Source organism: Manis javanica, chromosome 3 (genome assembly GCF_040802235.1).
Source record: "Manis javanica isolate MJ-LG chromosome 3, MJ_LKY, whole genome shotgun sequence".
In the NCBI taxonomy this organism is placed as follows: domain Eukaryota; kingdom Metazoa; phylum Chordata; class Mammalia; order Pholidota; family Manidae; genus Manis; species Manis javanica.
The window spans coordinates 77,732,176-77,757,250 of NC_133158.1; the positions used below are offsets into that span (position 1 = coordinate 77,732,176).

The 25,075-nt window shown below is 36.6% G+C and overlaps 1 protein-coding gene across 11 annotated transcripts in view; it reads left to right on the plus strand.

Moving 5' to 3' along the window:
- The window catches only part of SENP7 (SUMO specific peptidase 7), a 195,622-nt gene that overhangs the window by 115,303 nt on the left and 55,244 nt on the right, over positions 1–25,075 (plus strand). For all 11 annotated transcript variants that reach the window (XM_073231720.1, XM_073231718.1, XM_073231719.1 and 8 more), the window contains 2 exons: positions 18,252–18,370; positions 20,696–20,874. In XM_073231720.1, the coding sequence (XP_073087821.1) occupies positions 18,252–18,370; positions 20,696–20,874 (298 nt within the window). The remainder of the gene's footprint in view (positions 1–18,251; positions 18,371–20,695; positions 20,875–25,075) is intronic.

Sequence of the window (25,075 nt, forward strand, 5' to 3'; positions counted from 1 at the left end):
AAATCACTGGTTATTTATTAGATCCAGGGTTTTCTTTTGTTAGGAGTTTTTTGGTTACTGACTCAATGTCCTTACTAGTTTTGTGCTTATTCAGATTTTCTATTTCTTTGTGATTCAGTCTTGGTAAGTTTTGTGTCAATAGGAATTTGTTGACATACAATTGTTCATCATATTCTCCTGTAATTCTTTTTATTTCTGTAGGATTGGTAGTAATGTTCTCATTTTCATTTCTGATTTTACTACTTTGAATCTTCTCTTTTTTTCCTTGGTCCATCTAGCTAATAGTCTGTCAGTTTTGCTGATCTTTTTGAAGAACTCACCTCTGGTTTTGTTGATTTCCTCCTGGTTTTTTTTTTTCTGTTTATTTTTCTTTGCTGTAATCTTTACTATTTCTTTCCTTCTACTACCTTTGAATTTAGTTGTTATTTTCCTAGTTTCTTAAGTTGTAAAGTTAGGTTGTTTATTGAGATATTTCTTCTTTTTTAATGCCAGCGTCTTAGTTATGCATTTTTCTTTTAAGCACTTCTTTTGTGTTTGGATATGTCATATTTTAATTTTCTTCATTCCTAAGCATTTTTTAATTTCCCTGATTTCTGCTGAGATCCATTGGTTGCTAAATAGTGTGTTCAATTTTCACAAATGTGAATTTTCCAGTTTTCTTTCTGTTATTGGTTTCTAACTTCACCCTATGTTGTCAGGGAAGATGCTTTGTATGAAATTTATCTTTATAAATTTATTGAGACAATTTGTTGTCTAAAAATATGGTCTGTCTTGGAGAATGAGCAGCATATGAAATTGTGAAGACTGCATGTAGTCTGTTGTTGGGCAGAGTGCTCTGTGTATGTCTGTTAGGTTGAGTAGATTTTTTTGTGTTGTTCAAGTCCCCTAATTCCTTACTTATCTTCTGTCAGGTTGTTCTATCCATTGTTGAGAGTGGGGTATGGAAGTCTCCAACTGTTGTTCAACTATTTTTCTCTTATGTTCTGTCAATTTTTGCTTCATATATTTTGATGGTTTTATTAGGTATGTAAATGTTTATAATTGTTGATTCGTCTTGTTGCTTTTAATCTTGTGCCAATACATAATGTCCTTCTTGTCTCTTACAAACTTTTTGAATCAAAATCTATTTTGTCTGATAATATTATAGCCACTCCAGCTCTCTTTTGGCTAGTATTTGCATAGAATATCTTTTTACATCCTTTCTCTTTCAACCTATTTGTGTCTTTGGATCTGAAGTGACTCAGTTGGAGCTGTTGGATAGGTAGCTGTTACTACCTCTAATAGCTGAAATTAACTAACTTACTGATGAACCTTCTGAGTGGAGATTGAAAGCCTTCAGTAGACTCCAGAATTCCAGAATAGTTGGGTCATATTCTTTTTAATTCATTCTGCCAATATTTATCATGTTTGGAGAGTTTAATTGATTACATTTAAAACAATTATGGATAAGGAGGGACTTATTTTTTGTCATTTTAATATTTGTTTTCTGTATATCTTAGCTTTTTCCCCCCCTTATTTCCTGCATTTTTATTATTGTCTTTCTCTTGTTTACTTTATTATAGTAAAGCTTTTTGATTCTCTTATTTCCTTTTGTCTGTATTCTGTAGGTGATTTCTTTGTGGTTTCCATGGGGAATATATTTAATATTACAAAGTTATACCACTCTTATTAGAATTTATATCACCTTAACTTAAATAACATAAAGCTGTGGTCTCATACAGCTGTGTCCTCATCTCCTTTCAGTCATTGTTCTTACAAAATTATATCTTTATTCATTTTCAAAAATATAGTCAAATAATTTAAAAAATTGCATTAGTCTCTTAAATCATATAAAAAACAAAAAGGCAGATTACAGACTAAAGTTACAAGAATAGCTTTTATAATGGTCTATATATTTACTTTTACCAATCATCTTTATTTATTCATATGGCTTTGGGTTACTGTCTAGTGTTTTATGATTTCAGCATGAAGAACTCCTTAGCATTTCTTGTAGGGCTGGTCTAGTAGTAACAAACTCCCTCAGCTTTTATCTTGGAATGTCTTGTTTTTGCCCTCATTTTCGAAGGGTAGTTTTCCCTGATACAGGATTTCTAGTTAACTGTTTTTCCTTTCAATACTTTGAATATCCCAACCTCGTATCTTATGGCAACCGTGGCTTTTGATGAGAAGTATGTTCATAATCGTATTGAGGATTCTTGGTATGTGATAGAGCACTTCTTTCCTGGTGCTTTCCAGATTCTCTCTTTGCCTTTGTCTTTCGACAACATAATGTTTCCTGGTTTATTCTACTGTTAGTTCTTTGGGCTTCTTGGATGTTTATATTCATGTCTTTTCATCAAATTTGGAACTTTTTGGTGATTTTTTAAATTCTAGTAGTCTCTCTGCCTTTTCTTTCTCCTTGTTGGTGTCCCACAGGTCACTTAGGCTCTGTACACTTTTCTTAAAATTTTCTTTTGTTTCTCATTATTGATAATTTGCATAGTCATATATTCAAATTCACCAACTCTTTCTTCTGTCTGACCAAATCTGCTTTTGAAACATTCTAGTAAATTTTTCGTTTCAGTTATTTTACTATTTAGCTCCAGAATTTCCTTTTGGTTCACTTATTTTATCTCCTTACTGATAGTTTTGCTTTCTTATAAATCATTTTTCTTTTTTACTTTGTCCAATACTTTTTTTTTAGCTCTTTGAGAGTCTTTAAGACAGTTGTTTTAATGTCTTTGTCTATTGAGTCTGCCTTCTGTGTTTTTTCAGGGACAAATTTAGTTGATTTACTTTTTTCATTTGAGTTGGTCATACTTTCCTGTTTCTTTGGGTGCCTTGTGATTTTTTTGTAGTTATTGTTGTTGAAAACCTGACTGAGTCTTAAAATTTGGTTAAGTCTGAAAATCATATTCTCCCACTTCCCCAGTGCCTGCTGGATTTTTTTCCTTTTTTTTTCAATTGTTGTAATATATCTCTGTTCCACGGATCAGCCTGATTATGTAAACATGAGGTCTCAGGTTTTTTTCTGAGCCTATGTTGTTCTCTGGTCATATATGAAACTTTCTAAATTCCCTTGTCTTTTGTGATTATTTTTTAATGTTCTAGCCCTTACATGGTTGACTCCCAAAAGGAGAAAATGGAAAAAATGAAGGGAGGAAAATAAAACAAATAGATACTAGCCCTTTGAATCTTCTGGAAGTCATTTTAACTGGATGAGGAGAGTGTTGCACAATGGTGGTGGTTGTTACATCAGTGGCTTCCTGTCTCTGCCTCTGCTCATCCATGATCAGAAACAGCAATCAGTGATCAAAATACAGATTCCCTGTGTTTGAAGGACAAAGTCCTTAACTCTCCACCATGGTGACTGCAAGTCCATGAAAACTCTTCTAGGAACTCAGGCATTGATGCTTACCTCCAGGTTGGAGCTGTTGGATAGGTAGCTGTTACTACCTCTGAGAGCTGAAATTAACTAATTTACTGATGAACCTTCTGAATGGAGATTGAAAGCCTTCAGTAGACTCCAGAATTCCAAAATAGTTGTATCAGACATACTCTGCCAGTACAATTGTTGTCTAGGTGGGAAGATGGTAGGTACTTGTTACTCTCCTATCTTCCAGAGGTCACTTGGTGTGTTTTATAGTTTGCAGTATGGGGATCCTTGATTTATTCTAGGTCTCTGTTTTTTTAGTGCTTTTATGAATGGTATTATAAAAATTTCCATGTTGTTAGATAGTTTTAAAGATTATTAATTCCTGGATAACATATTCTATTATAAGGGAATGTTGGAGGTTAATAATTTTACATAGTATTTTCCAAAAATTTTACCTACTTAAATAATACCATAATGAATTGTTTCATTCATAATAACATTCCTGTTTGAGAATATTGTGTGTAAAGATTTAATTCACTCTATGGCTATTTTAATTAGTACCTTCCCAATGGTTTTAAAGACTAATTTTATTGGTATAATTTTATTGACATAACTTGTATTAGCTTTATGTGTACAACATAATTATTTTATATATGCATACATTAGTAAATGATTAACACAATAAATTTAGCTAACATCCATCACCACAAATAGTTAACAATTTACTTCTCATGATGAGAACTTTTAAGATCTACTGTTGTATGAGCTTTCAAATATATGATACATTATTGTTAAGTATAGTCACCATGCTCTACATTACATCCCTAGATCTTACGTATCTTATAACTAGAAACTTGTACGTTTTTAACACCCTCCACCCCCTGACCCAGCTTTGGCAACCATCAATCTTCTGTCTGTACCTAGGTATTCATTGTTTTGTTTTTGTTTTTTTAGGATTCCATGTATAACACTGAATGATAACACTGGTATCATACAGTATTCCTCTCCCTCTGTCTGAATTATTTCACTTACCATTATACCTATTTCACTTAGCATTAAGGTCTATCTATGTTGTTGCAAATGGCAGGATTTATTTTTTATTGCTGAATAATATTCCTGGTTTTGTGTGTGTGTGTGTGTGTGTGTATCATGTGTTCTTTATCCATTCATCTGTTGATGGACACTTAGGTTGTTTCCTTGTCCTGGCTATTAAATAATGCTGCAGTGAGCATGGGTGGGCATGTATCTTCTTAAGATAATAGTTTTGTTTCCTTTCGGTATGTACTCAGAAGTGACATTGCTATATTATATTGTATTTCTACTTTTAACTTTTTGAGGACTCTCCATACTGTTTTCCATATGGCTGCAACAATTTATGTTTCTCCAGCAGTGTAGGAGGGTTCCCTTTCCTCCACATCCTTGCAAATGCTTGTTATTTCTCATCTTTTTGATGGTAGCGATTCTAATAGATGTGAAGTGATACCTCATTTGATTTGCATTTCTCTGATGATTAGTGATGTTGCACACCTTTTCATGTACCTGTTGGCTATTTGTATGTCATCTTTGTAAAAATGTTCAATTCCTCTGCCCATTTTGTAAAAAGATTTTTATATTGAGTTGTGTGAGTTCTTTATGTATTTTGGGTATTAACTCTTTATTAGATATGTGATTTGCAAATATTTTCTTTCATTCCATAGGTTGCCTTTTCATTTTGTTTGTGGTGTCCTTTGCTGCACAGAAACCTTTTAGGTTGATTTAGTCTCACTTGTGTATTTCGCTTTTGTGCTCTTTGCTTTGGAATTAAATCCCCCAAATCATTGACAAGACCAATGTCATGGAGCTTACACCCCATTTTTTGATCTAGGAATTTTATGGTTTCAGGCTTTATGTTTAAGTAATCCATTTTGAGTTGATTTTTGAGATAGGGGTCCAGTTTTATTATTTTGCTTGTGGCTGTTACAGTTTTCCTAGCACAATATTGAAGAGACTATCCTTTTCTCATTGTGTGTTCTTCTCTTCTTCGTTGTAAAATAATTGGCCAGACCTGTGTGTACTTATTTTTGGATCTTAATTTTGTTCCATTATCTGTATCTGTTTTTTTGCTAATACCATGCTGTTATGATTACTATAGCTTTGTAATATAGTTTGAAACCAGGAAGTTTGATGCCTCAAGCTTATTTCTTCTTTTTCAAGATTGTCTTGCTATTCAGGGTCCTCAGGGATTCCATAAAAATGTTAGGATTTTTTATTTTGTTTCTAAGATAAAGGACATTGGAATATTGATGGGGATTGCATTGAATATATAGGTTGGTTTGGATAGGGTAGACATTTTAACAATATAATTCTTCTAATCCATGAGTATGGAATGTCTTTTTTTTATAGATATTGCCTTCGGTTTCTTTCATCAATGTCTAAGAGTTTTTAATGCACAGGTCTTCCACTTCCTTGGTTATTATTATTCCTAAGCATCTTATTCTCTCTGGTGCATTTTTAAGTGGGATTCTTTCCTTTCTTTCTTTTTTTTTTTTTTTCCCTTTGAGCATTTAAAAAAAATCTTGGTGCCATTAATCTATGATTACATGAGCAACATTATGGTAACTAGACTCCCCCCATGATCAAGTCCCCACCACATACCCCATTACAGTCATGGTCCATCAGCATAGTAAGATGCTATTGAATCACTATGTGGCTTCTCTGTGTTGTACAACCCTCCCCGTGCCCCCTCCCCCACATAATTAATGTCTGCTAATTGTAATGCCCCCTTTTTCCCCATATCTCTCCCTTCCCACACATCCTCCCCAGTCCCTTTCCCTTTGGTAAATGTTAGTCCATTCTTGGGTTCTGTGGATCTGCTGCTGTTTTATTCCTACAGTTTTTTCTTTGTTATACTGCACATATGAGTGAAATCATTTGATACTTGTGTTTTTTCACCTGGCTTGTTTCACTGAGCATAATACCCACTGGCTCCATCCATGTTGTTGCAAATGGTAGGATTTGTTTTCTTCTTATGGCTGAATAATATTCCATTGTGTATGTATACCACCTCTTCTTTATCCATTCATCTACTGATGGACACTTAGGTTGCTTCCATTCCTTGCCTATTGTAAAATAGTGCTGTGGTAAACATAGGAGTGCATATATCTTTTTCAAACTGGGCTGCTGCTTTCTTTTATTTATTTATTTTTATTTCTGTATCATTAATCTACAATTACATGAAGAACATTATGTTTACTAGACTCCCCCCTTCACCAAATATCTCCCATATACCCCCTTCACAGCCACTGTCCATCAGTGTTGTAAGATGCTGTAAAATCACTACTTGTCTTCTCTGTGTTGCACATCCCTTCCTGTGCCCCCCCTCACACTATGCTTGCTAATCGTAATGCCCCCTTTCTTTTTCCCCACGTTTGTCCCTCCCTTCCTACCCATCCTTCACAGTCCCTTTCCCGTTGGTAACTCTTAGTCCATTCTTGGGTTCTGTGATTCTGCTGTTGTTTTGTTCCTTCAGTTTTCCTTTGTTCTTATACTCCACATATGAGTGAAATCACTTGGTATTTGTCTCTCTCCACCTGGCTTATTTCACTGAGCATAATACCCTCTAACTCCATCCATGTTGTTACAAATGGTAGGATCTGTATTTTTCTTATGGCTGAGTAATATTCCATTGTGTATATGTACCACATCTTCTTTATCCATTCATCTACTGATGGACATTTAGGTTGCTTCCATATCTTGGCTATTGTAAATAGTGCAGCGATAAACATAGGGGTGCATCTGTCTTTTTCAAACTGGAGTGCTGCATTCTTAGGGTAATTTCCTAGAAGTGGAATTCCTGGGTCAAATGGTATTTCTATTTTGGGCATTTTGAGGAAGCTCCATACTGCTTTCCACAATGGTTGAACTAATTTACATTCTCACCAGCAGTGTAGGAGGGTTCCCCTTTCTCCACAACCTCACCAACATTTGTTGTTGTTTGTCTTTTTGATGATGGCCATCCTTACTGGTGTGAGGTGATATCTCATTGTGGTTTTGATTTGCATTTCTCTGATGACAAGCGATGTGGAGCATCTTTTCACATGTCTTTTGGCCATCTGAATTTCTTCTTTAGAGAACTGTCTATTCAGCTCTTCTGCCTGTTTTTCAATTGGATTATTTGTTTTTTGTTTGTTGAGGTGTGTGAGCTCTTTATATATTTTGGATGTCAATTCTTTATCGGATCTGTCATTTATGAATATATTCTCCCATACTGTAGGATACCTTTTTGTTCTATTGATGGTGTCCTTTGCTGTATAGAAGCTTTTTAGCTTGATATAGTCCCATATCAGTTCTAGTAGTTTTGGAGTAGAGTCTTTAGGGTTTTTTTATGTACCATATCATGTCATCTGCAAATAGTGACAGTTTGACTTCTTCTTTACTATTCTGGATTCCTTGTACTTCTTTGTTTTGTCTAATTGCTGTGGCTAGGACCTCCAGTACTATGTTGAATAACAGTGGGAAGAGTGGGCATCCCTGTCTTGTTCCCGATCTCAGAAGAAAAGCTTTCAGCCTCTCGCTGTTCAGTATGATGTTGGCTGTGGGTTTATCATATATGGCCTTTATTATGTTGAGATACTTGCCCTCTATGCCCATTTTGTTGAGAATTTTTAACATGAATAGATGTTGAATTTTCTCAAATGATTTTTCAGCATCTATGGAGATGATTATATGGATTTTTTCCTTTTTGTTGATGTGGTGGATGATGTTGATGGATTTTCAAATGTTGTACCGTCCTTGCATCCCTGGGATGAATCCCACTTGGTCATGGTGTATGATCCTCTTGATGTATTTTTGAATTCAGTTTGCTAATATTTTGTTGAGTATTTTTGCATCTATGTTCATCAGGGATATTGGTCTGTAGTTTTCTTTTTTGGTGGGGTCTTTGCCTGGTTTTGATGTTAGTGTGATGTTGGCTTCATAGAATGAGTTTGGGAATATTCCCTCCTCTTCTCTTTTTTGGAAAATTTTAAGGAGAATGGGTATTATGTCTTCTCTGTATGTTTGATAAAATTCTGAGGTAAATCCATCTGGCCCAGGGGTTTTGTTCTTGAGTAGTTTTTTGATTACCACTTCAATTTCATTGCTGGTAATTGGACTATTTAGATTTTCTGTTTCCTTCTGGGTCAGTCTTGGAAGGTTGTATTTTTCTAGGAAGTTGTCCATCTCTCCTAGGTTTTCCAGCTTGTTAGCATATAGGTTTTCATAGTACTCTCTAATAGTTCTTTGTATTTCTGTAATATCTGTTGTGATTTTTCCTTTCTCGTTTCTGATTCTGTTGATGTGTGTTGACTCTCTTTTTCTCTTAATAAGTCTGGCTAGAGGCTTATCTATTTTGCTTATTTTCTCAAAGAACCAGCTCTTGGTTTCAAATATTTTTTCTATTGTTTTATTCTTCTCAATTTTATTTATTTCTTCTCTGATCTTTATTATGTCCCTCCTTCTGCTGACCTTAGACCTCATTTGATTTCTTTTTCCAATTTCATTAATTGTGACATTACACTATTCATTTGGGATTGTCCTTCCTTCTTTAAATATGCCTGGATTGCTATATACTTTCCTCTTAAGACTGCTTATGCTGTGTCCCACAGAAGTTGGGGCTTTGTGTTGTTGTTGTCATTTGTTTCCATATATTGCTGGATCTCCATTTTAATTTGGTCATTGATCCATTGATTATTTAGGAGCATGTTGTTAAGCCTCCATGTGTTTGTGAGCCTTTTTGCTTTCTTTGTACAATTTATTTCTAGTTTTATACCTTTGTGATCTGAAAAGTTGGTTTGTAGGATTTCAATCTTTTGAAATTTATTGAGGCTCTTTTTGTGGCCTAGTATGTGGTCTATACTGGAGAATGTTCCATGTGTACTTGAGAAGAATGTATATCCTGTTGCTTTTGGATGTAGAGTTCTATAGATGTCTGTTAGGTCCATCTGTTCTAGTGTGTTGTTCACTGCCTCTGTGTCCTTACTTATTTTCTGTCTGGTGGATCTGTCCTTTGGGGTGAGTGGTGTGTTAAAGTCTCCCCAAATGAATGCATTGCATTTTATTTCCTCCTTTAATTCTGTTAGTATTTGTCTCACATATGTTGGTTCTTCTGTATTGGGTGCATGTATGTTTATAATGGTTATATCCTCTTGTTGGACTGAGCCCTTTATCATTATGTAATGTCCTTCTTTATCTCTTGTTACTTTCTTTGTTTTGAAGTCAATTTTTTCTGATACTAGTACTGCAACACCTGCTTTTTTCTCCCTGTTGTTTGCATGAAATATCTTTTTCCATCCCTTGACTTTTAATCTGTGCATGTCTTTGGGTTTAAGGTGAGTCTCTTGTAAGCAGCATATAGATGGATCTTGCTTTTTTATCCATTCCATTAGTCTGTGTCTTTTGATTGGTGCATTCATTCCTTTTATATTTAGGGTAATTATTGAAAGATATGTACTTATTGCCATTGCAGGCTTTACATTCGTGGTTACCAAACATTCCAGGTTAGGCTTCTTTACTACCTTACTGTCTAACTTAACTCACTTATTGAGCTATTATAAACACAGTCTGATGATTATTTCTCTCCCTTCTTATTCCCCCTCCTCCATTCTTCATATGTGGGGTGTTTTGTTCTGTGCTCTTTTTAGGAGTGCTCCCATCTAGAGCAGTCCCTCTAAGATACCCTGTAGTGGTGGTTTGTGGGAGGCAAATTCCCTCAACTTTTTCTTGTCTGGGAATTGCTTAATTCCTCCTTCATACTGAAATGATAATCGTGCTGGATACAGTATTCTTGGTTCGAGGTCCTTCTGTTTCATTGCATTAAATATATCATGCCAATCTCTTCCGGCCTGTAAGGTTTCTGTTCAGAAGTCTGATGATAGCCTAATGGGTTTTCCTTTTTAGGTGATCTTTTTTCTCTCTCTGGCTTCCTTTCATACTCTATCCTTGTCCTTGATCTTTGCCATTTTAATTATTATGTGTCTTGGTGTTGTCCTCTTTGGGTCCCTTCTCTTGGGTGTTCTGCATGATTCCGTAGTCTGAGCAACTATTTCCTTCCCCAGTTTGGGGTAGTTCTCGTCAATTATTTCTTCCGAGACACTTTCTATCCCTTTTTTTCTCTCTTCTTCTTCTGATACCCCTATAATGCGGGTATTGTTCCTTTTGGATTGGTCACACAGTTCTCTTAATATTGTCTCATTCCTGGAGATCCTTTTATCTCTCTCTGCATCAGCTTATACGTTCCTGTTCTCTGTTTTCTATTCCATCAGTGGCCTCTTGCATCTTATCCATTCTGCTTCTAAATCCTTCCAGAGTTTGTTTCACTTCTGTAATCTCCCTGCATACATCATCCCTTAGGTCTTGTATATTTCTCTGCAGCTCCGTCTGCATGTTCATGAATTTTGAATTCTTTTTCAGGAAGACTGGTTAGGTGTATCTCCTTCTCAGGGGTTGTGATTTTGGTCTGTATTAAATTCTTTTGCCTTTTCATGGCAATAGAGACAGTTTGCAGAGCTGGCGCAAGTGATGGCTGAGGGAATGTCCCTTCTTGTTGGTTTGTGGCCTTTGTCTCCTGGGAGAACAGCGACCTGTAGCAGCTTGTGCTGGGCAGCTGCACACAGACGGGGCTTCTGATTCTTGCCCGGCCGCTATGGAATTTAGCTCCACGGTTGCTGTGGGCATTGCCTGCCTCAGGCTCTGATATGGCTGAGCCGTGTCAGAAGGGAAATGGCCTGGAGGCTGTTTATCTTAGTGAGGGGCCTCTGAGCTGTCCTGCTTCCCAGGAGGTTAGGGTGCCCAGAGTTCCCCGGGATTCTTAACTGCTAGGCTGAGTGTCCCGGGACGCTTCCATCCAGCTGTGGGGTCCGTGTCCCTTTAAGACTTTAAAAAAGTAGTTGCTTTTCTTTATCCCAGGGGCGCCAGCTATGAGGACCTGCTCACACATCTTACTGTCCTGTTTCCCTAGTTTCCAGCACCCCACGCATGCACTGTGTGTCTGCGCTCTAGTGTGGATGGCTGGGGCTGGGTGTTTAGCAGTCCTGGGCTCCCTCTCCCTCCCCGCTCTGACTCCTCTCCTCCCTCCAGGAGCTAGGGTAAGTGGTGCCTGGGCCGCGGCTTCTATCTTACTGCCTTCGTGAGGTGCTTGGTTCTCGCAGGTGTGGATATAGTCTGGCTGTTGTCCTGTGTCTTCTGGTCTCTCTTTTAGGAAGAGTTCTATTTGTTGTATTTTCAAAAACATGTTTTGGGAGGAGATTTCCACTGCTCTACTCATGCCACCATCTTGGCTTAACCTGGCCTGCTGCTTTCTTAGGGTGAATTCCTAGGAGTGGAATTCCTGGGTCAAATGGTATTTCTATTTTTAGTTTTTTGAGGAATTTCCATACTGCTTTCCACAATGGCTGAACTAATTTACATTCCCACCAGCAGTGTAGGAGGGTTCCCCTTTCTCCACATCCTCACCAACATTTGTTGTTGTTTGTCTTTTGGATTGTGGCCATCCTGACTGGTGTGAGGTGATATCTCATTGTAGTTTTAATTTGCATTTCTCTGATGATTAGCGATGTGGAGCATCTTTTCATGTTCCTGTTGGCTCTCTGAATTTCTTCTTTGGAGAAGTGTCTGTTCAGCTCCTCTGCCCATTTTTTAATTGGCTTATTTGGTTTTTGTTTGTTTAAGTGTGTGAGCTCTTCGTATAATTTGAATGTCAGCCCCTTATTAGATATGTCATTTATGAATATATTCTCCCATACTGAAGGATGTCTTTTTGTTCTGTTGATGGTATCCTTTGCTGTACAGAAGCTTTTTAGTTTAATGTTGTTCCACTTGTTCATTCCTGCTTTTGTTTCCCTTGCCAGTGGAGATATGTTTGTAAGGAAGTTGCTCATGTTTATGTCCAAGAGATTTTTGCCTATATTTTTTTCCAAGAGTTTTATGGTTTCATGACTTACATTGAGGTCTTTGATCCATTTTGAGATTACTTTTGTGTACAGGGTTAGACAATAATCCAGTTTCATTCTCTTACATGTAGCTGTCCAGTTTTGCAAACACCAGCTTTTGAAGAGGCTGTCATTTCCCCATTGTATATCCGTGGCTCCTTTATCATATATTAATTGACCATATATGCTTGAGTTTATATCTGAGCTCTATTCTGTTCCACTGGTCTGTGGGTCTGTTCTTGTGTCAGTACCAACTTGTCTTGATTACTGTGGCTTTGTAGTAGAGGTGAAGCAGGGAGTGCTCTTGATGTATTTTTGAATTCGGTTTGCCTATATTTTGTTGAGTATTTTTTGCATCTATGTTCATCAGGTATATTGGTCTGTAATTTTCTTTTTTTTGTGGTGTCTTTCCCTGGTTTTGGTATTAGAGTGATGCTGGCTCCATAGAATGAGTTTGGAAGCATTCCCTCCTCTTCTATTTTTTGGAAAACTTTAAGGAGAATGGATATTATGTCTTCTCTGTATGTCTGATAAAATTCAGAGGTGTATCCATATGGACTGGGGGTTTTGCTCTTGGGTGGTTTTTGCATTACTGCTTCAATTTAGTTGCTGGTAATAGGTCAGTTTAGATTTTCCTTCTTCCTCGGTCAGTCTTGGAAGGTTGTATTTTTCTAGGAAGTTGTCCATTTCTTCTAGGTTTTCCACCTTGTTAGCATGTAGATTTTCATAGTATTCTCTAATAATTCTTTGTATTTCTGTGGGTTCCCTTATGATTTTTCCTTTCTCGTTTCTGATTCTGATGATGTGTGTAGATTTTCTTTTTCTCTTAATAAGTCTGGCTAGGGTTTTATCTATTTTGTCTATTTTTTCAACCAGTTCTTTGTTTCATTGATACTTTTCTATTGTTTTATTCTTCTCAATTTTATTTCTTTCTTCTCTGATCTTTATTATGTCCCTCCTTCTGCTGACTTTGGGCCTCATTTGTTCTTCTTTTTCCATTTTCAGTAATTGTGACTTTAGACTATTCATTTGGGATTGTTCTTCCTTCTTTAAATAGGCCTGGATTGCCATATACTTTCCTCTTAGAACTGCCTTTGCTGCTTCCCACAGAAATTGGGGCTTTGTGCTGTTGTTGTCATTTGCCTCCATATTTGCTTGATCTGTATTTTAATTTGGTCATTGATCCATTGATTATTTATGAGCATGTTGTTAAGCCTCCATGTGTTTGTGAGCCTTTTGTTTTCTTTGTACGACTTATTTCTAGTTTTATACCTTTGTGATCTGAGAATTTGGTTGGTAGAATTTCAGTCTTTTTTAATTTACTGACATTCTTTTTGTGGCCTAGTGTGAGTTCTGTTGATGTCTGTTAGGTCTGTTTTTCCTAGTATGGTCAGTGCCTCTGTGTTCTTATTAATTTTCTGTCTGGTTGATCTGTCCTTTGGAGTGAGTGATGTGTTGAAGTCTCCTAAAATGCATGCATTGCATTCTATTTCCTCCTTTAATTCTGTTAGTATTTGTTTTACATATGTTGGTGCTGCTGTGTTGTATTCATATGTATTTATAATGGTTATATTGTCTTGTTGGGCTGCTTCTTCATTATGTTATCATTATGTTATGTCCTTCTTTATCTCTTGTTACTTTCTTTGTTTTGAAGTCTATTATGTCTGATACAAGCACTGCAACACCTGCTTTTTTCTTCCTATTGTTTGCATGAAATATCTTTTCCATCCCTTCACTTTTAGTCTGTGTATATCTTTGGGTTTGAGGTGAGTCTCTTGTAAGCAGCATATAGATGGATCTTGCTTTTTTATCCATTCCATTAGTCTGTGTCTTTTGATTGGTACATTAGGTCCATTTACATTTAGGGTGATTATTGAAAGATATGTACTTATTGCCATTGCAGGCTTTAGATTTGTGGTTACCAAAGGTTCAAGGGTAACTTCTTTACTATCTAACCGTCCAACTGAACTCTCTTATTAAGCTATAATAAACAGTCTGATGATTATTTCTCTCACTTCTTATTATTCCTCCTCCATTCTTTGTATTTTAAGTGTTTTATTCTGTACCTTTTTTGTTTCCTTTTACTGACTTTGTGCATAATTGATTTTATTTTTTGCCTTTAGTTAGTATTTGGTTGGTCTGCTTTCTTTGCTTTGACTTTATTTTCTCTGGTGACGTCCATTTAGCCTTAGGAGTGCTTCCATCTAGAGCAGTCCCTTTAAAATACCATGTAGAGATGTTTTGTGGGAGGCAAATTTCCTCATCTTTTGCTTGTCTGAAAATTATTTAATCCCCCCTTCATATTTAAATGTTAATCGTGCTAGATACAGTATTCTTGGTTCGAGGCCCTCCTGTTTCATTCCATTAAATATATCATGCCCTTCTCTTCTGGCCTGTAAGATTTCTGTTGAGAAGTCTGATGATAGCCTGATTGGCTTTCCTTTGTATGTGATATTTTTTCTCTCTCTGCTCTGTCTTTCCTTTAATACTCTGACCTTGTCTTTGATCTTTGCCATTTCAATTCTTAGATGTTTTGGTGTTGTCCTTCTTGGGTCCCTTGTGTTGGGGGATCTGTGAGCTTCCATGGTCTCAGAGACAATTTCCTTCCCTAGCTTGTGGAAGTTTTCAGCAATTATTTCTTCCGAGACACTTTCTATCCGTTTTTCGCTCTCTTCTCCTTCTGGTACCCCTATAATGTGAGTATTGTTCTGTTTGGATTGGTCACACAGTTCTTTTAATATTCTTTCAGTCCTGGAGATCCTTTTATCTCTCTCTACCTCAGCTTCTCTGTATTCCTCTTCTCTGATTTCTTTTCTATTGACAGTCTCTTGCACCTCGTCCAGTCTGCTCTTAAGACCTTCTATTGATTGTTTCATTTCTGTTATCTCCCTCTGGACTTCATCCCTTAGCTCTTGCATATTTCTCTGCAGGTCCATCAGAATGGTTATGACTTTTGTTTTGAATTCTTTTTTAGGAAGATTGGTTATATCTGCCTCAGCAGCCCTCTCTCTGGGGTTGTCTGAATGATTTTTGTCTGTGCCAGATTCTTCTGCCTTTTCCTGGTGATAGAAGTGGTCACAGGCTGGTTGTATGTATGTCAGCTGAGAGAACAAAGTCCCTTACTGCTTATTTGTCACTCTGTCCTTGTCCACTGCCTGTGTTGATTACCCGCACATCAGGAGCAGCCTCTGGGATAATCTCCTGAGCTGCTGTGTTTGGGGTGGCCCTCAGGATAGCCTAGCACACTGAGTGGTGTTGCAGCCACACCTGGTGTGTTCTCCTGTGAGATAGGCACCCTTCATGCCTTCTGGACCTTGCTCCGGCTTCTTCTGCCTGTGTGGTTACCCACAAACTGGGAATCAGTGTCTGCGACAATCTCCTGAGCTGGTATGGGTGGGGCCGCCTTTGTGGTAGCATAGATCACTGCAGGGGGTCGCTGCTGTGCCAGGTGTGTTCTCCTGTGAGAATGGCGCCCCTTTGTGCCTTTTGGACCTCGTTCCAGCTTCCGCTGCCTGTGCCTGTTACCCGCATACCAGGGAGCAGTCTCTGGGATAATCTCCAGAGCTTCCGTGGGTGGGCCACCCTCAGGGTAGCCTAAAGCACTGCAGGGGGTCACAGCCAGGCCAGATGTGTTCTCCTGCGAGAACAGCATCCCATCGGGCCTTCTGGACCTCACTCCTGCTTCCACTGCCTGTCCCAGTTAGCTGTGCAGTGGGAGGAGACTCTGTGTGGTTTTTTTGGGCGGGCCGCTCTCCGGCTGCTGTGCAGCTATGGCTGGTCAGCCGGTTGGCTTGCAGTGCCATCCAGGGGGAATGAATGGCAGGCTGCTTATTGCCATGAGGGGCTTCAGGGCTGCTTTACCTCCCAGGGGGCTAGGGGGCCCAAGGTTCCTCAAGATTTCCAGGCTGCTGGGCTGTGTGTTGGCACTATTTTGTTCAGCTTTTGAGTCCTTGTCCCTTTAATCTTTTAAAAAGTGCCTGGTTTTCTCTTGTCCCAGGGGAGGTGGCTTTGAGGACCTGCTAGCAGTCTCCGTTTTGGACCCTACCCTTCCATTTCTCTAATATCCAGCACACCATTCAATGTGTGTCTGTGCTCCCAGTGTAGATTACTAGGGCTGGTTATTTAGTAGTCCTGTGCTTTCACTCCCTCCCCACTTTGACTCCTATCCTCCTGCCTGTGAGCTGGGGTGGGGGGAGTGCACGGTCCCGCCAGGTCACGGCTTTGTATCTTACCCCCTTTTCTGAGACGTTGAGTTATTGTGGATGTAGCTGTAGCCAGGCTATTGTACTATATCCTCTGGTCTCTCTTGTAGGAATAGTTTCATTTGTTGTATTTTCAAAAATATATATGATTTTGGTAGGAGATTTCCGCCATCCTACTCACGCCACCCTATTGAGCCCCTCCTGTGTGGGGAGGTTTCTGATTACTAATTAGTCTCCTCACTCATTGGTTTGTTCAGATTTTCTTTTTCTTCCTGACATAGTCTTGGTAGATTTTATATTCTAGTTATTTATCCATTTCTTCTTGATTATCCAGTTTGTTTTCATGCACTTGTTCTTAGTAGTCTCTTGATGAGCCTATGTATTTGTGTGGTATCAGTTTTAATGCCTCCTCTTTCATTTGTTTTTATTTGAGTCTTTAATTTTTTTTTTATTTTGTCCAGCTTACTGTTTGTCTGATTTGTTTATCTTTTGAAAAAACCAGCTCTTAGTTGTGTTGATTTTTTTCTATTGTTTTTCTGATCTTATTTTATTGATTTCTGCTCTCATCTTTGTTGTTTTGTTCCTTCTGCCAACTTTGGTCTTAGTTTGTCTAGACTAGTTTCTAGTGTAAAGTGAGGTTGTTTATTGGAGTTTTTTCTTGTTTCTTAACATAAACTTTTATTGCTATAAAGTTCCTTCTTAAACCTTATTTTGCATTATTCCACAGGTTTTGATATATTGTGCTTGTATTTTCATTTGTTGCAAGATAATTCTTGGTGTCCATTTTGATTTCCTCTTTGACCAATTGGTTGTTTAACATATTGTTTAATCTCCAAATACATGAATTTTCCTACTTTTCTTGTATTACTGATTTTTAGTTTCATGCTGTCATTATTGCAAAAGATACTTGGTATAAGTTCAGTCTTCTTAAATTTGCTAAGATTTGTTTTGTGGCCTATCAGATGATTTATCCTGGAGAATATTCTGTGTGCACGCACTTGGGAAGAGTTGTATTTTGGTGGTATTGGATGACATATTTATGTTAGGTCCATTTGGTTTAATATATGGTTCTAATGTAGGCTTTCCTTGTTAATTTTTTTGCCAGGATGATTTATCCATTGCTGTAAGGGGGGTATTGAAGTCCCCCACTGTTGTTGTATTAAGTTTTCATAAATAGTGAACACTATGCTCAACATTACAAAAGTTGTTTTTCACACAACCTCATATTACCTCATATTTTATATATATATATATATGCAGTACCTTATATTTTGAATAATTTCTTCTATAGGTCAAATTTCTAACAACACTCCAAATTTTGTTTTGTACTGAACTTTTGATATGTAAACAATGTTTGAAACATGTTAACAATTACTTTTGGCTTATAATTTTTTTATTACATGTGCATGTGGTTATCATGTACTTGTGTTCATGGAATTTTTACCTGTGTTAGGCCTCATGCTTGTCTTTAATACTTTTTTTTTTTGCTCATTTTGCGTGTACACAGCCCTTCAGTGTGGGTATCGTAGTTTCTCCCCCCAAAAAAGATGGAGAATTTAAAGGTAGAACAGGGATGAGAATTTATTTCTCAGTGTTAGTTCATTATTCCTTTTGTTGTTCCAATCATACACTCTGCTATATGGGACTGTATTTGCAGCCTATTGGATTTCTGTCTTGACAATATGCCAGCTGGTTTCTAAGTTTATTTGGGTTTAGAAGAATTGAGTGTTATATTATTTTGTTTTGCAGGAGCTCACAACCAAGTAAGACAATAGATTATAAATATGCACAGCAATCTGTGTACACTAAAGGAAAACGAAGAGATGATGACAGCATTTCTCTTGTAATATCTAATACTCAACCGAAAGGTTTGTGAACCTTAGAAAACCATTGTCATTTTAACTTTTGTCTACTTCACTTATAATAATTTTTAAATTATACTAACTTTATTTAATCTTATATTTAAATGGTACATTGAAAGTAAAGGGAGATTATTTAGCAACACAAAGAAAATTGTTGACTTTACTCTTTCTATACTATAGCATACAGTTTTTATTTATTTACTAAATCCAGAAGTTAAATTTGAATATTATTTATTTATTTATTTTTTGTTGGGCCTGGGCAGATAGCTGTGAAGTTATAATATTACTCTAAGGATTTCTCATTTGTCATTTCCATGGATATGTCTGGTAATTTATATTACTGCTAAACTGATTATTATTCTTAGCTTCACACTTTCTATCCTCCTGCTATGAAATATGTTCTTTATTCATTAGAATTTCTCTCAGGTCTAGGAGAATGCCAATACAAGTTACTATTAGCAAATTTAAAGCTAAATACATCCCAGGCTTCTGAAAATTCTTTGGAGGCCCCTGTGCATATATGATTAATAAATTAACAATTACTTCCCAATTGTTGAATAAAAAGCTCTCTTATTTATGTCCTTTCATATTGCTTCAAAGTTACAGTGAAATTTTAGACTTAGAGTAGGGAGAAAAATGCATGATAAAAGAAATACTTTATAATTCCTTAGTATCCCTAAAGGTTCTCTTCATAGGTAAAGTGTTAAGAAAATTAGATAGTGAAACTTTGTTAAAACTTACCTTGTTTTCATCCTATAGATAATTGTGTTTAATATCAGCTTTTTAACATAAGCCTATAAATTAATGGGACTTCTGAGTTAAACCCCAGCGGTGCCATTCTTTTGTAGTGCATTACGTTGGCCTTATGGAATTTGCTTTTATGAAAATAATACATTAGAAATATTAAATATTCTTTTGCCAGGAATTTTTCACCTTTTAAATTTTACATTCTGGTAATATTTGCAAGCTAAATTGTTATATTATGCAGGTAGAATCCTATTTTTTCAATGTGTAGCTCTATCTAATAAATTTATTCTTTTTTTCCATGAGATAGTCTTGGCTCATGTGCAAATAATAAACTCTTTGAAGGAAGACTATATAATCGCTTTTCTCAAGCTCCTTTCATTAGTGACTTTGCTATAGTATGTATGTTTGGAAATTGCAATTTGATACAGTATTTATGTGTAGAAATTATACTTGACTATCTGTGTAGTTTACAAACTTACAAATAAAATTTATTGTGCTGTCCAAAATACTGTATTGGTGATTTGAGGGGGGTTTATTTTCCTGGAGGAGGGAGTAAAGAATGTTTTCTTTGGAAATTGGAATACTCTTAACTCTTTTGTAGTTTTTGTCTTCAATCCTATCAATGCCTTCGTTTTAAGCAATGACAGAGAGGTATCATGAGTTAGTCAAGGATTATGAAGGTAGAGTAAGAGCAAGAATACTATGAAGAGTTTTTAGGGTTGAACTTTGAGTGAAGAGAGAGGTTGGACTAGTCAGTATTACATGAATTGTAAGTTATGAATTCAAAGAAGTTACCTTTGTATTTGCTTTGTATAAATTCTGAGTTGGTGCTTTGATGATATAGAGATTGGAAGGTATGTACTTTTGGGAGGTATTTTTGTACAGTACATATATTTGATAACTGAAATACTAAGCATTTTTAGTAATAATTGATATGAGTTTCAAAATAATGCTTTATTGACTTAAAAAAGGGAACACTTCCTTCTCTATAGGGTAATAGATTTGTTTGAGACTTAAAAATACAGGATCTTTATTTTTAAAAAGAAGAAACAAGCTGAAACAAGTTGGCAGCCTTGTGAGTGATCACATATCACAATCAGCTGGTGAAGAAAGATATTTGACTTCAACTTTTTAAGAGCATGATCAATACCCTGAAAATAATTATCCTTTCTTTTCCCCTTAAAAAGTGCATATGTATATTTACAATTAATTATCAAAACATTTTAAGACATGAATTTTCCAAATTGTTTTTTTTTTTTTGGTTTCCCCTTTTTTTGTTACAATCCAGTGTAGTTATAGCAAAAGGAAAAAAAGAGCTTTGTTGCTTTGCTGTGTTACAAAAGAATACTTGGTTTTTGTACATTTTGCTCACTTTATATTTATTGTACAATGAACATTAACTTTGTCTATGCAGTTTAAAATAGGGTATCTTTATATTCATCCATGTCAATATAAGAACTTAACAGAGACTTCTTTTAAAATTAACATTGTAAGTGGTATAGGATTTTAATGATGCTTCTTTGAGATTGTAAAAGGAAGTCTCTGTACTATTTGGCCATATTTATGTTTCTTTTGTTTTTTAAGACCTCAGTAGTGGAAGCAGAGGTTCTGATCATCTTGAAGAAGGGAGCAGACACAAGGATTATACATATTCTGACTCAAAAATGGAACCTACTCTGATTTCCAAGAAGAGAAAGAAAAGGCTTAGAAGTAATTTACCTGATTCTCATGATTCTTCTTTGTATAAGTCAGCAGAACAGACAGTAAGTAGAGGTATTTAGTGTCATGTAAAAAATTTGTACTATGATAAAAATGAATTGGCTCTGGCCAAATAAAGTTCTTCTAGGTTTCTGTTTCTTTCATTGATTTCTTTGTCTATTTTTTTTTATTCTGATTTTTTAAATTTTGGTATCATTAATCTACAATTATATGAAGAACATTATGTTTACTAGGCACACCTCTTCACCAAGTCCCCCCCACATACCCCTTCACAGTCACTGTCCATTGTAAAATTACTACTTGTCTTCTCTGTGTTGCACAGCCCTCCCCATGCCCCCCCAACACTATACATGCTAATCGTAGTGCCCTCTTTCTTTTTCTCCCCCTTTGTCCCTCCCTTCCCACCCATCCTCTCCAGTCCCTTTCCCTTTTGTAACTGTTAGTTCATTCTTGGGATCTGTGATTCTGCTGCTATTTTGTTCCTTCAGTTTTCCTTTGTTCTTATACTCCACATATGAGTAAAATCATTTGGTACTTGTCTTTCTCCACCTGGCTTATTTCACTGAGCATAATACCCTCTAGCTCCATCCATGTTGATGCGAGTTGTAGGATCTGTTTTTTTCTTATGGCTGAGTAATATTCCATTGTGTGTATGTACTACATCTTCTTATCCATTCATCTACTGATGGACATTTAGGTTGCTTCCATATTTTGGCTATTGCATATAGTGCAGCGATAAACATAGGGGTGCATCTGTCTTTTTCAAACTGGAGTGCTCTATTCTTAGGGTAAATTCCTAGAAGTGCAATTCCTGGATCAAATGGTATTTCTATTTTAAGCACTATGAGGTAACTCCATGCTGCTTTCCACAATGGTTGAATTAATTTACATTCCCACGAGCAGTGTAGGAGGGTTCCCCTTTCTCCACAACCTCGTCAGCATTTGTTGTTTGTCTTTTCGATGATGGCAGTCCTTACTGGTGTGAAGTTATATCTCATTGTGGTTTTGATTTGCATTTCTCTGATGACAAGCGATGTGGAGCATCTTTTCATGTTTCTGTTGGCCATCTGAATTTCTTCTTTGGAGAACTGTCTGTTGAGCTCCTCTGCCTATTTTTTAATTGAATTATTTGCTTTTTGTTTGTTGAGGTGTGTGAGCTCTTTATATATTTTGGATGTCAACCCTTTATCGGATCTGTCATTTATGAATATATTCTCCCATACTGTAGGATACCTTTTTGTTCTATTGATGGTGTCCTTTGCTGTACAGAAGCTTTTTAGCTTGATATAGTCCCACTTGTTCATTTTTGCCTTTGTTTTCCTTGCCGGGGGAGATATGTTCATGAAGAAGTCACTCATGTTTATGTCCATGAGATTTTTGTTTTTTTCTAAGAGTTTTATGGTTTCATGACTTACATTCAGGTCTCTGATCCATTTTGAATTTACTTTTGTGTATGGGGTTAGATAGTGATCCAGTTTCATTCTCTTACATGTAGCTGTCCAGTTTTGCCAGCACCATCTGCTGAAGAGACTGTCATTTCCCCACTGTATGTCCATGGCTCCTTTATCGTGTATTAATTGGCCATATATGTTTGGGTTAATGTCTGCAGTCTCTATTCTATTCCATTCGTCTGTGGCTCTGTTCTTGTGCCAGTACCAAATTGTCTTGATTACTGTGGCTTTGTAGTAGAGCTTGAAGTTGGGGAGCGAGAGCCCCCCGACTTTATTCTTCCTTCTCAGGATTGCATTGGCTATTCGGTGTCTTTGACGGTTCCATATGAATTTTTGAACTATTTGTTCCAGTTCATTGAAGAATGCTGTTGGTAATTTGATAGGGATTGCATCGAATCTGTATATTGCTTTGGGCAGGATGACCATTTTGACAATATTAATTCTTCCTAGCCAGGACAATGGGATGAGTTTCCATTTGTTAGTGACCTCTTTAATTTCTCTTAAGAGTGTCTTGTAGTTTTCAGGGTATAGGTCTTTCACTTCCTTGGTTAGGTTTATTCCTAGGTATTTTATTCTTTTTGATGCAATTGTGAATGGAATTGTTTTCCTGATTTCTCTTTCTATTAGTTCATTGTTAGGGTATAGGAAAGGTACAGATTTCTTTGTGTTAATTATGTATCCTGCAACTTTGCTGAATTCCGATATTAGTTCTAGTAGTTTTGCAGTGGATTCTTTAGGATTTTTTATGTACAATATCATGTCATCTGCAAATAGTGACAGTTTGACTTCTTCTTTACCAATCTGGATTCCTTGTATTTCTTTGTTTTGTCTGATTGCCGTGGCTAGGACCTCCAGTACTATGTTGAATAACAGTGGGAAGAGTGGACATCCCTGTCTTGTTCCCGATCTCAGAGGAAAAGCTTTCAGCCTCTTGCTGTTCAGGATGATATTAGCTGTGGGTTCATCATATATGGCTTTTATTATGTTGAGGTACTTGCCCTCTGTGTCCGTTTTGTTGAGAGTTTTTATCATGAATGGATATTGAATTTTGTCGAATGCTTTTTCAGCATCTATGGAGATGATCATGTGGTTTTTGTCCTTCTTTTTGTTGATGTGGTGGATGATGTTGATGGATTTTCGAATGTTGTACCATCCTTGCATCCCTGGGATGAATTCCACTTGGTCATGGTGTATGATCCTCTTAATGTATTTTTGAATTCAGTTTGCTAATATTTTGTTGAGTATTTTTGCATCTATGTTCATCAGGGATATTGGTCTGTAGTTTTCTTTTTTGGTGGGGTCTTTGCCTGGTTTTGGTATTAGGGTAATGTTGGCTTCATAGAATGAGTTTGGGAGTATTCCCTCCTCTTCTCTTTTTTGGAAAACTTTAAGGAGAATGGGTATTATGTCTTCTCTGTATGTCTGATAAAAGTCCGAGGTAAATCCATCTGGCCTGAGGGTTTTGTTCTTGCATAGTTTTTTGATTACCACTTCAATTTCATTGCTGGTAATTGGTCTGTTTAGATTTTCTGTTTCTTTCTGGGTCAGTCTTGGAAGGTTGTATTTTTCTAGAAAGTTGTCCTAGGTTTTCCAGCTTGTTAGCATATAGGTTTTAACAGTATTCTCTAATAATTCTTTGTATTTCTGTGGGGTCCATCATGATTTTTTCCTTTCTCGTTTCTGATTCTGTTGATGTGTGTTGACTCTCTTTTTCTCTTAATAAGTCTGGCTAGAGGCTTATCTATTTTGCTTATTTTCTTGAAGAACCAGCTCTTGGTTTCATATATTTTTTCTATTGTTTTAGTCTTCTCAATTTTATTTATTTCTTCTCAGATCTTTATTATGTCCCTCCATCTGCTGACCTTAGGCCTCATTTGTTCTTTTTTTTTCCAATTTCGATAATTGTGACATTAGACTATTCATTTGGGATTGTTCTCCCTTCTTTAAATATGCCTGGATTGCTATATACTTTCCTCTTAAGACTGCTTTTGCTGCGTCCCACAGAAGTTGGGGTTTTGTGTTGTTGTTGTCATTTGTTTCCATATATTGCTGCATCTCCATTTTAATTTTGTCGTTGATCCATTGATTATATAGGAGTATGTTGTTAAGCCTCCATGTGTTTGTGAGCCTTTTTGCTTTCTATGTACAATTTATTTCTACTTTTATACCTTTGTGATCTGAAAAGTTGGTTGCTAGGATTTCAGTCTTTTGGAATTTACTGATGTTCTTTTTGTGGCCTAGTATGTGGTCTATTCTGGAGAATGTTCCATGTGCACTTGAGAAGAATCTGTATCCTGTTGCTTTTGGATGTAGAGTTCTATAGATGTCTATTAGGTCCATCTGTTCTAGTGTGTTGTTCAGTGCCTCTGTTTCCTTACTTATTTTTTGTCTTATGGATCTGTCCTTTGGAGTAAGTGGTGTGTTAAAGTTTCCCCAAATGAATGCATTGTAGTCTATTTCTTCCTTTAAGTCTGTTAGTATTTGTTTCACATATATTGGTGCTCCTGTATTGGGTGCATGTATGTTCATAATGGTTATATCCTCTTGTTGGACTGAGCCCTTTATTATTATGTAATGTCCTTCTTTATTTCTTGTCACTTTCTTTATTTTGAAGTCTGTTTTGTCTGATACTAGTATTGCAACACCTGCTTTTTTTCTCTCTGTTGTTTGCATGAAATATCTTTTTCCATCCCTTGACTTTTAATCTGTGCATGTCTTTTGGTTTAACGTGAGTCTCTTATAAGCAGCATATAGATGGATCTTGCTTTTTTATCCATTCCATTAGTCTGTGTCT